The 12,907-nt window shown below is 34.7% G+C and overlaps 1 protein-coding gene across 3 annotated transcripts in view; it reads right to left on the bottom strand.

The window, feature by feature from the left end:
* Positions 1–12,907, bottom strand: part of MOSPD2 (motile sperm domain containing 2) — a 74,491-nt gene that overhangs the window by 13,598 nt on the left and 47,986 nt on the right. For all 3 annotated transcript variants that reach the window (XM_058291802.2, XM_058291803.2, XM_071213011.1), the window contains 6 exons: positions 9,221–9,345; positions 6,287–6,463; positions 5,521–5,633; positions 2,091–2,187; positions 1,489–1,585; positions 899–1,028 (listed from right to left, as the gene is read on the bottom strand). In XM_058291802.2, coding sequence (XP_058147785.1) covers positions 899–1,028; positions 1,489–1,585; positions 2,091–2,187; positions 5,521–5,633; positions 6,287–6,463; positions 9,221–9,345 — 739 coding nt within the window. The remainder of the gene's footprint in view (positions 1–898; positions 1,029–1,488; positions 1,586–2,090; positions 2,188–5,520; positions 5,634–6,286; positions 6,464–9,220; positions 9,346–12,907) is intronic.

Raw genomic sequence — 12,907 nt, 5'->3', positions numbered from 1 at the left:
TTCTGTGGTATAGCAGGGATGTCTCATAGACTGTGGGATGTTTAGCAGCGACCTGGACCTCAATGCTTAGATGCCAACTGCACCCGGCTGTGACAACCAAACAGGTCGCCAGACACTGCCAAACATCTGCTGGGGGGTGGGGAGGGCAAGCTTGTCCCCAGTTGTGGACCAGTGCTATTAACAATGGGAATACTACAGTAAATGAAACAAAGCAAAGCAAAACAAAACCCCAAAACATACTCTTTGCCATTCTCCCCACTGCTCTTCTTGTGTATCTTTTCAAGGCACTTATCACTACCTAACAAACAAGCATACATACACATACATGTAGATATCAATACCTGCAGAGGTTTCCTTAAAAAGGATAATGTCATACAGATTTCTCTGTGACCAGATTATTTTTCTTCCTAATAATATACCACAGGTATCTATCCAGGTCAGAAGGGACAGACTTACCTTACTCTTTTGAATGGCCACAGAGTACTCTTTGTAAAGAAACAGTCAAATGAATTTCACTATTGCTTGCTGGTGATTATTTAAGGTATTTCTTGCCAACTTTTTACTATCACAAACAATGCTGCAACAAACTTTCTAGTACATAAGGTGAGCATCCCAACAAGAAGTAACAGGACAGAGATCTGCATTTGTAACTTTGATAAGATGCAGATTCTTGCACTGTCCTGCAAGTGAGTTTCTGCTATTAGCTCTCTTTTTGAGAAACTCTGGGTCTCATTCATCTTGGCATGCCCAGAGCCTCACAGAGATCCTGGCCCACTCTAGACACTCGAATATCTGCCAAATCCAGGAAGGATGGGCCATCTGTCTAGCCCACGTAGGCACATTTCTCTTTCTGATTCTGCCCACCACACACTCGAGATCTTGTGAGTCAAAAGCATACCTATGCTCCATCACTTTGTTTCTGGAAACTTCTTTCCAGAACTGAGCCAGTTCTGCTGGGCCTGTGCCAGATGACTGTTCCATTTCTGCAGCCATTATGAGAAAACGGTCTTGTGCAGAGACTGTTAAACCTGCATTTCAAAAGGGTAATTTATCATATAAACAGGAATCTTTAAAAAGAGTTGTATATGTAGATTAAAGCATTATTCTAGAATACAACATTAAGGAAAAAAAGAATAATGGATCTACATTAAAAAAGCAGAGTTCTAAAAATGGCAAATGATTATTTTTGGAAAATCAGCTACATTTGTGATCATTTTAAAGGATTTTACTTGTTAAAGAACAATTAAATTTTAATGCTGGAAAGCTTTAGAGCCCATCTGAAAATCTCATTTTACATATGAGAAAACAGATTCATCCAGTGAGGGTGAGGGGACTTGGCTCACCTTGTGGCTGCCCATTTTGTATTGCTATCTGCCTTCTCCCAGGCTTGTCAGACATACTCTGGCAGACACTGCCAGAGGCCCAGCTCTGCTGACTCAACTCCTTACCCCAGATTCCACCTACTGTGGCCAGCACATGGCAACTCACCCCCGTGGGGAGATACAACTATATCAACAGATGCACCAGGTTCACAGCTGCTGTTGCTTGGCTTGACTCTATATTTTTCTGGAGCGGTTGTTCTCACCTGTTTATAAACACAGTAGTCACATAATAACTTTTATATTTTTGGTGGGAAAGCTTAAAAACAACTTTAAAAAAATCAGTTATCAAAGGACAGAGTTTACAAAGCAACTTTAGTGGTTATGAATATAGGATGTATTTAACCCACCAAATGAAAAAAGTATCTTGATCTATTTAAAAAGATACTCATAAATTCCATTGTCCTTTAGCATTCCTCATACATAAAAATTAATCCATTTGTTAATATTTATCCTATTAATTGCCTTAGTTTGATACAAATTAAGAAAACTCAATGTACATAAGAATATATATCACAATAGTGTTCAGCAATTACAAAACAGTTCATAAGCAAAGCACATCCAGAATATCCTAGTGGCCAAATCTAAATTAAATATAAGATTTAAAATATCGTATGTAAAAACATGGTTTAATTTTAAAATGATCATTCAATTACATCTGAAACCTCTTCCTATGTCAAATTTTCACAGGATTATCTTTAAAATATTTACCTTAAATGCCACTATATTTTTAGTTACATTTGTCAACACTATTAAAGTTTTCTTCTCTCCCGATTCTGTAGTTCCAAAATACAATTCTTCTGCTGGGCTATATGAGTGACAAAAATATAAGTCATGATGTAGAATAAATGACAAACTAATCATAAGCTTGAAGAAAAACACTGTTAATATTTTATGCCCATTTGTATAGAAATTTCATCAAAAAAGGTAAGACTACAACACAATTACTTAATACACTTTGTACTTTAACCTTACTGATTCAATACAACCTTCTTACTGATTAAGAAGTCCCATGATTCCCCCCTCCAGGTCAAAAGCAAAACAGGAAGAACAGGAAGAGAAGATTAGGAAGATTCTAAATTAGTGCTATTAATATAATCAGTATGATCTTAAGATGCACTTATTTAAACTCTTAGGAATGTTATAGATAACAACTGAAGCAGGAAGGTATCACTGCTTCATCTTTATCTAACAACAAATTGATTAGAATGCGGCATTATTTTTATACATCAACAGAGAGCACCATAACTTAAAAACAAAGACCATTAGGGATATATTCAAGTAACAGAATAAATTCTTACTTAATGATAAAAAGACTTTTTCTAAGTAATAGGGAGGAGGATAAACAGAAATAAAATTTGGGGTGAGAACCATAAGGAAGAACTGTATTAAACAGTAAAATCCCTTCTTTGTTTTTTAGTTACTGCCTGGCATTCAAGGAAAGCTCTGTCATAACACTAGCTGCATACAGGCTTAAGGAACAGATGCCTCAGTCTAAATTCCAGTGGAAACACTGTAAAATATCAAAATGTTCAGGTTTCAACAACAGATTACAAAACATACAAAGAAATAGGAAGCAATGTCCCAGGTGAAGGAGAAGATTAAAGCATTAGAAACCATCAATGAGGAGGACCAGACCTGGGACATACCAGACAAAGACTTAAACAATACAGTCCTAAATATGCTCAAAGAGCTAAAGGAAAACATGAACAAAGAACTAAAAGAAATCAGGAAACAATACATGAACATGAAGAGAGTATCAGTAGAGAGATGGAAATTATGAAAAGGAACCAAACAGAGCTGAAGACCACAGTTAATTTTTTTTTTTTTTAATTTTTTTATTTTTTATTGACTTTGTAATAATATTACATTAAAAATATATATGTGAGGTCCCATTCAACCCCACCCCCCCACCCCCCCTCTCCCCCCCCCCCCCCACAGTTAATTTTTTAACAGAAATTAAAACTTCACTAGAGGCATTCAGCAGCAGATTGGAGCTGGCAGAAAGAAGAATCAGTGAACCTGAAGATAAGATAATTGAAAGCATCCAGTCTGAGGAGCAGAAAGAAGAATGAAGAAAAGTGAACAGAGCCTGAGGAACTTGTGGGACACCATCAAGCATACCAATATATGCACTGTGGGAGTCCCAGAAGGAGAACAAAGGGAGAAAGGGGAAGAAAGAATATTCAAAGAAATAATGGCTAGAAACTTCCCAAATTTCACAGAAGAGATAAATATATACATCCAAGATGCTCAATGGACTTCATACAGTGCAAATCCAAATAGAACCATACTGTACCATGTTATAATTGAACTTTCAAATGCCAAAGAAAGAATATCTGAGAGCTACAAGACAGAGACATCGCATCAAAACAAAGGAGCCTCAGTTAAGATTAAGTGCTGATTTCTCATTGGAAACCACAGAGGCAAGAAGATAGTGGGAAAATAAAGATGAGGGAATTTGTTACCATTAGATATGTCCCACAAAAGATTCTAGAGTTTTGTGGGTTGAAAGGAGAGAACACTAGACAATTTACTGAAGCTGCATGAAGAAATAAAGATCTCTGGTAAGAGTTAATGGCATGGGTAAATATAAATGCCAGCCTTACTGTGTTTTTGTTTTGTAACTCCACTTTGAATTTCCCACAGCATTTAAAAGGCAAATGCATAAAATGCAAGGATAAATCAATGGGTTTATATGCATAATACATAAATATGTAATTTGTGAACTACATCAAGGTGGGGGGACAAAGGGGTATAGGAAAATAGTTTGTGTATATTATTGAAATGAAGTTGGTATCAAAACAAACAAGATTGTTATAGATATAGAATGTTAAATTTAAGCCCCATGGCAACTACAAAGAAAATAGTGGAAAATGTCCAAGCTGTAGAGACAGAAATTATAATGCAGGTTGCCAGGGGTGGGGTCAGGGGGACTGGGGAGTTAATGCATAATGGGTGTAGGTTTTCTGTTTTGGGAGATGAGAAAGTTTTAGTAAAGGAAGATGGTGAGGGTACTGCAGTATTACAAGTGAGATTAATTCCACTGAATGGTATTAATTCACGGAGTGGTTGAGATGCAAAAGTTTGATGGATATATGTTCCCACAATTAAAAAAACAAAAAGAAAGAAAGAATAACTAAACAGACAATGACAATTAAATGTATACATGATCCTGGATAGGATCTAGCAAGGGAGAAGAAAAGGAACAAAGGAACATTATTGGGACATGTGAAAAAACTTAAATACACACTATAAGCTTTCTATCAATAGTAAATTTCTTGATCTTGATGACTGCATTTAAGGTGGTTATGTAAGTGAATATCCTTGCACTTTAGGTAATGAACATGGCAGTATTAAGTGTTCGAAGAGAATGATGCATACAACGTACACTCAAGTGCTCAGAAAATGGATTAATAGGCAGATGGATAGATGGATAGACAGACTGATAGACTGATGGATAGAATGTCAAAGGTGGCAAAATGTTAGAATTGGTGAATTTGGGTATCTGGAGGGATAGGTGTATGTTGGAGTACCCTGCATGGGACTTGTATTACTTTTGTAACTGTCCTATAAATTTGAAAGTATTTTAAAATAAAAAGTTTTTTGAAAAAGCATTATTAGTGAGAAGGAGGTCTTCACATAATTATGAAAGAAACAACCTTGAATCCTTTAGGTAGAATAACATAGCAACAAAAATTGAGATGTACTAAAATTTATCTTTAGTAAAAAACCTATTTTTCTGGTTCAACTTTGGCTTTTGGAAGTCAAACTGATGAATGTTTACTTCAAAGTCATTTCTGGTATCCCTGAATTTGTGTAAGTATAATAGTATTAGGAATATGAAGAAATTAGATGTTGCTCAGATTTAATGCTAATATGTGAATATTCACATTTATTACCAGATGTGTAATGAGGGCCCTTTACAGAAATTCAATGGAATAAATAATAAAAACGTACCTAAAACTATCAACTGTGTCTGAAAACTACAGTGAGTCTTCAGATAACCTCTGATTTTTGAATTCCCAGTTTCAAAAACAGTATAGAAGAGAAGTTTTCTTCAGTTTGCAGCTTACTGAGGATGATCAAGATTTGTTATAAAAGTATAAAATCTTCAACTAATAAAATCTCCAACTATTACCTGATGTGCAATAAGGGCCCTTTAAACACACTCAATGGTTTTTTGAAAGCTTTCATCTTTGAATCAACTTTTTCATTCTCTTCTGCTTTGGAAGTAGGTTCAGTTGGGTTAATCTAAAGACAGAAACAATTATGAAGAAAGAAAACTGAAGAAATTTGTTTCACACTAAAAGTTGGGCAGGTCATTAGGTCAAAAAGTAAATATTATTTTGATTCAATCCAAATTGTAATCTTGAACACACGTTTACTATATATAAATGATATAGTTAACATATATTAACATGACCATGAACATGAGTGCCTACTCTAAGTAGGTTACTATGATAGTAAAACAATAAAAATAATAAATGTAACATATGCCCTCCCTTATCAATCTTTTTTAATGTCCCTATTTTTTTTTGTCCTAAGTTATTTTAAGGCTATTTAAAGTAGGAAGTCTAAAGAGAGTGACAATGGGTGCTCTTAAAAAAATAAGATAGAGGAATAAAGGTAAAATTTTAAATTAATCATCTTAGAATCTTTTAGAAAGAAAACAATTCCTTCCAGACACATTTTATTCATTTTTATACAAAAGCATGGAATCAGTCTTTTATATACCAAAATGACTCTATTAGTCACCTAGTTCCATCCTGCCTCTTTTTTTCTACATTCAAAGATGCTAAAGGGCAGCTGGTCGAGTGACTTCCCCAAAATTACATAGCTGGCTAGTGGTAGAACTGGGGCTGGACTACAATTTTTGACTCAATTTCATTTGATCTTAAAATTACCTTTTTTAGAAGAGTTGTTTGTTCTTCATTAGAAGCTGTTTCCAAGGTCTCTTTACCATCACTTTCTATATCTTCTTTACTGGAAGTTTCATCCTCACTGGTAATAGGTCCATTTTCACACAATGGTGTCTGGAAGTCATCATCTACTAGTGGTGGATAGCTATACTTGAAAGGATCCTAAAAGGAAAGAATCTTGTGTCAGCTTGCTAAGAGGTAGTTAGAGAAATGATTCTCATAAAGAATTTAAAATTCATTAACTTTGGCCAAGAAAACAGAAAGTAAAATTTAAAATAAAGGAGGGATTCTAAGCCAGAAAGGGAAAGATAGCAAAACTGGCTAGACTCTACAAAAGAAAAGTTAGATCTTTAGCTCACTCTTTACACCAAAAAAGAATTTTAAATGGGGGAAGGTATAAAAACATGTGCACGTGTATGTGTGCATATATGTATGTGTGCCTGTCTAAGTCATATAAACTCTAGCATACACAGGAGGATTTAAGGGAAAAAAACAATACTTAAGTAGGCAAGGCTGTTTAAAACATAGCACGAAACCTAGAAACCACAGAAATACTGATAAAAATTGATCACACTAAAAGAAAATATTTCTGTATGGAAAAACAAAGAAGCAAAAACCCACAACCAATGAACCAAAAATACGTAAAAACAGAAAATCTAGTTGTTGTTTTTTTAAAGGGTCACAAATGGAAAAATACTTAAAAAAAAACACATCAGAAACAAAAGACGGCTTTTGTTAATATTTACAAATCAATATAAAAAAGACTAATAACTCAAAAGAGCAAGGGTAAAGGAATGATAGAGTTTATAGAAAAAGACTGAAATCATTAAAAAACAAAAGCTCAATGTCTCTTGTAATAAAAAAATATATAAATTAAAACCACAATAAAATATTTTTCACCTGAGCCTGGCAAAGACCACAAAGATGGCAATATGTCGTGTTAGCAAGGTTGTGAGGCAGGCTCTCACACATTACTGGTAGAAGTGTAAAGTAAATGGGCACAGCATCTCTGGAGGGAAATTTGCAACAACTATCAAAATGAAAAACTCAGTATACTCATTGACACAACAACCTGACTTCTAGAAGTGTAACCCAGACATGTACTTGCTATATGCAGCTCTGTGCTTGGTGTTATTTACAAGGAGAGCCTCCGCAGTGCTATTAGTAAGGCCGAAAGATTAGAAAGCAACTAAAGGTCACAAGAGAACTGATCAAATAAATTATGTTATATCCATACAATGAAGTACTCTGCAATGGTTTAAAAAATGAGGCAAACCTCTATGAATTCATGTGGTATAATCCACAAAATGAACAATGTGGGGAAAAAAACCAAGGTGCAGAACAACGGATCTGGTATGTGACCATTTGTGTTAAGAAATATAATGGGCAGACTATCTCCAGAAGAATAGAAAATCTGACAGCAGTGCATGCCTCTAGGAAGTGGGACTGGGGGCTGACTACTGTTATGGCATACTTTTCACTCTTATGCATTGTTTGCTTTGTAGGAATAGCATGTATGTGTTACTTTTGGGAGGAAAAAAAACTTTAAAAGTTTACGTTAAAGAAACAGCAGACCTGATACAATTTTGATTACAATCTTGAAAAAAATATACCACTAATAACAACAGAGAAGGGAAATAAATGTCATTTTTACTAAACGCTATTACTTTTAAGGGATAATTCTTTGGGAAAATTATTAAAAATGATATATCAAATAAAATTGCTATTTTAACTATGAGTAGTACTTTAAACGAACCATATTCGTTTTTTCTAGGTTAAAATGTGAAATCATAAAGCTTCAGAATAGGAAAGCACAAACTTCAAATTAAAAATATTAGCTCATGTTTTTTCTAGCCAAAGAAAAGAAACAAAAGGACACACCAAAACTTTTCAACTTGCTAGTCCTTGGTTCTGTTGAATACAATTTTGACAGGTAGGCGGTGTACAAAGTAGATCATAAAAGTCAAAAAATTCAAATTGCTCAATCAAGTTAACCTAATGCATACCAAATCCATACATAGGCTTTCAGTTTATGCAAGAAAATAATCATTATCACAATATATTTAATTTTTATGTAATATTACAAATTTAACATGCACCTTCCTAGTCTTGGCCTCTTATTTGAGAAGTAAAATAATTTCAAACAATTCTTGATAGTATATACTTCATAATATCTTTTAAATTAAAAAGACTGTTCAATTGTCTACCCAGTAAACAACTGGAAGCAAACTAAAGTCACATCAGAAGGGAATTAAATAACTTATGGTTCCCCTTAGACACTGGAATACTATGTAGCCATAAACAAGAGTAAGTTAATAGAGCTGTTACAAAAATGTGCTTTCATCAATTGTAAAAACTGTACCACATCAAAGTAAGGAGGATAATAGGGTGGTATATGGGAATCCTGTATTTTATGTATGATTGTTCTGTAAACCCACTTCTTTATTGAAAAAAAAAGAAAGTTCTTCACATATTGATTTGGAAGGATCTCTAAGACAGGTTGTGAAGAACAAAGCAGGAAGCCCAATTGTGTATGATCACACTATGTGTTTAAAAGAGATGGGAGGAAGAATTACATATATTTATTTGCTTATCTATACAATACATATCCCTGGAAATAAATATAAGAAATGCAACTGGGAAGGGGAACAGAGTAGTTGGGAATAGGAGTGGGAGGGAGTCTTTTACTGAATATTTTTATAACTTTTCAGTATAGCCCATGTAAATATATTAACTCTTCAAAAAATAAAAATTTAACAACTTAAATAATAAAAAAGGCCTGTAATATTTTTTGCTTGGGATATCTGTGATCTTTCTTTGGATGGTATGATACTGTTTTCTTTCTTCTTTAAAGAATGAACATACCCTAGTGAGCAATATCCAGTATTATTTTGTAAAAGTTTCAAGTACTATACTTACAGTTCCACCCATGTGGGGAGGCAGGTATTCTACACTGACATAGTCCTGGACTTCATTTTTACTTGTAAACTTCAACAAATTCACTGCATCTGGACCAATCCAACTTTTCACAATTTTGAAGGCAGCTGAAGGAAAAAGTTACTTCATTGAATTTTTTTCATTCTCCTTTTCAATTTACTTATTTTATGTGCTAACCCAGGTCTTCTGAAAATAGTTTGGGTTATAATCTGTTAATATTTATCTTTAAATGGCATGATAATTAATGTTCTCTAGGTTCCTGTTGGTGTTAACATTGTCACTGTCCCTTATGGATTTCAAATGTTGCACGAAGATTCAGGAAGATTACTCTTGATGTTTATTAATAAATTTATAAAGGTTTTGCTTCTCAACAACTCCATCAAAGAACCCAACTTCTAAGGTTTCCAGACACTAAATCAAAGTGCAATGTGCTTCAGGGAATTAACTGCACAGTGGTATGGAGCGTCATTAGGTTGCTTACCTCCTGGTGTGATCTACCCCAGTCTGAGGAACTTCTCAAATGGGAAGTCAGGAAGAGAAGGAAACAGCCCTCCTCATCGATATGAGCCACTCTGAGGCTGGGGGAACCAACTACCCAGATTTCCCTCCCCAGTCTAATATTGTCTGCCTTTTACCCTGGCCCTGCAGCTTATACAGTTGTGGGGAACCCATGGGATCTGCAAAAATAAACTGTTAGAAAATATGGCTGTTTAGTCACTACAATCTTGTTCTGTCATGCCATTTCTTATTATTTATACTTAATTTCTTAAACTTCATTTCCACCATGATACTGAAAGCACATTTTTAAGAAATGAAGAGGAATACTGTATTAAATTTGCGTAAGTGTCAATGAAAAGAAATTAAGAATTCAAACAACCTGATAAACATTAAATAGTACCTTAGGAAATTACATTTTTACTTTGGCTAATTATGCTTTAAAATTTTGTATATAACACTTAAATTCACATAACATAAAATACACCTTTTAAAGTACAGAATTCAGTGGTTTTTAAAAATATATTTTTTATTTATAAGAGATACATAGATAATTCAGTGGTTTTTAAAAAGTATATTCACAGAGTTGCACAACCATCACCACTATTTAATTTTAGTACAATTGCATTGCCCCAAAAAGAAACTCTCACCTATTAGCAATCTCTCCCTATTCCACTATCCCCATCCCTGGCAACCACTAATCTTTCTATAGATATGCCTCTTCTAGACATTTCACATAAATGGAATCATAAAACATGTGGCTTTTTTTCTGACTGGCTTTGTTCATGTAACCTGTTTTCAAGATTCATCCATGTTACAGCATGTATTGATGCTTAATTCTTTTTTTATGGCTGAATAATATTCCATTTTATGGATATACAAACTTTGTTTATTCATTCATCAACTGATAGGCATTTGAGTTGTTTCCACGTTTTGGCTATTATGAACAATGCTGCTATGAACATTTGTGTACATATGTTTCTGCAGAGACATACGTTTTCAATTCTTCTGGATATATACCTAGGCTTAGAAATGCCAGGTCATATGGAAACTCTGTGTTTTAAACTTTTTGAGGAACTGACAAACTGTTTTCCAAAGTGGCTGTACCATTTTACATTCTCACCAGAAATATCTGAGGGTTTGATTTTCTCTACATCCTTGCCAATCACCTACCATCTCTTTTTTATTATGGGCATCCTGGTGGGTATGAAGTGATATCTCACTGTGGCTTTGACTTGCATTTCTCTAATTACTAATGATGTTGAAGATCTATGTGTTTCTTTGCCAATTGTAAATCTTTTTTGGAGAAATGTCTATTCAAGTCCCTTGCCCATTTTTTAAACTGGGTTGTTTGCCTTTTTATTGTTGAACTTAAAGAGTTCTTTATATATTCTGAATGCAAGTCCCTTGTCAGATTTATGATTTACAAATATTTTTATCCATTCTGAGGGTTGCCTTTTCATTTTTTTGATGGTGTCCTTTGAGGGACTAAAGTTTTTAATCTTGAGAAGTCCAATTTTTCTACTTTTTCTTTCATTGCTTGTATTTTTGGTATCATATCTGAGAAGCCACTGCTTAATAAAAAGAAATTTACTCCCATACTTTCTTCTAAAGGTTTTTATAGTTTTAGCTCTTACATGTAAGTCTCTGGTCTGTTTTGGGTTTTTGTATATGATGTGAGGAAGGGGTCCAACTTCATTCTTTTGAATGTGGATATCCAATTGTCTTAGCACCATTCGTTAAAAAAAGATTATTTCTTCCCCACTGAATTGTCCTGGCACCCATGGTGAAAATCAAATCACCATAAATATTAGGGTTTATCTCTGCACTCTCCATTCTATTCTATTATCAATACATGTCTATCCTTATGCCAGTATCACACTGCTTTAATTGGGAAGTATGAACACGCCAACTTTGTTCTCCCTTTTTGAAGATTATTTTGTTTATTCAGGACAACTTGTAATTTTGTATGAATTTGAGGATCAGCTTAATTTCTGCCAAAAAGGCATCTGGGATTTTGATAGGGACTGCACTGACTCTACTGATCAATTTGGGAATTACTGTCATCTTTAACAATATTAAGTCTTTCTAATTCATGAATTCAAGATATGTTTATTTAGGTATTTAATTTCTTTCAATGGTTTTTTTGTAGTTTTTGGTATACAAGTCTTGTACTTCTTTTGTTAAATTTATTTCTAAGTATTTTATCTTTTTGACTTTGATGCTATTATAAATGGAATTGTTTTCTTAATTTTATTTGTGGATTAGTCATTGCTAGTATATAGAAATACAATTGATTTTGTAGAATGATTTTGTATCCTACAACTTTCCTGAATTCATTTATTAGTTTTGATTTTTAAATTGGATTCCTTAGGATTTCTCTATCTAAGATCATGTCATCCACAAACAAAGAGACTGGTTTTCTGGATGCCTTTAAGTTCTTTTTCTTGCCTAACTCCTCTGGCTAGAATCTTCAGTACAATGTAGAAAACAAGTGTTGAGAGCAAATATCCCTGTCTTAGGGGGGAAAGAATTCAATTCTTTTAACATTAAGTATGGTATCAGGTGTGGGATTTTCATTCATGCCCTTTATCAGGTTGAGGAAGTTTCCATCTATTTCTAGCTTATCCAGTGTTTTTACCATGAAAGGGCATTTGATTTTGTAAAATTTTCTTCATCTATTGAGATGGTCATGGGTTTTCCCCTTTATCCTATTAATGTGTACAGTCCATTAATTTTTTTTTTTAAAGATTTATTTATTTATTTAGTTCTCTCCCCTCCTTCCCCACCCTGGTTGTCTGTTCCCTGTGTCTATTTGCTGCATCGTCTTCCCTGTCCGCGTCTGTTGTTGTCAGCGGCACAGGAATCTGTGTTTCTTTTTGTTGTGTCATCTTGTTGTGTCGGCTCTCCGTGTGTGCGGCACCATTCCTGGGCAGGCTGCACTTTCTTTCGCGCTGGGCGGCTCTCCTTAGGGGCGCACTCCCTGCATGAGGGGCTCTCCTACGCGGGGGACACCACTGCATGGCACGCATCAGTACTGCACATGGGCCAGCCCCACATGGGTCAAGGAGGCCCGGGGTTTGAACCGCGGACCTCCCATGTGGTAGATGGACGCCCTGACCACTGGGCCAAGTCTGCCGCCCGTTAATTTTCTTATACTGAACACCCTTACAT

This window comes from Dasypus novemcinctus, chromosome X (genome assembly GCF_030445035.2).
Source record: "Dasypus novemcinctus isolate mDasNov1 chromosome X, mDasNov1.1.hap2, whole genome shotgun sequence".
Lineage (NCBI taxonomy): Eukaryota > Metazoa > Chordata > Mammalia > Cingulata > Dasypodidae > Dasypus > Dasypus novemcinctus.
The sequence above is the reverse complement of the archived record's forward strand: the minus strand, read 5'-3'. Positions and strand labels throughout refer to the sequence as shown.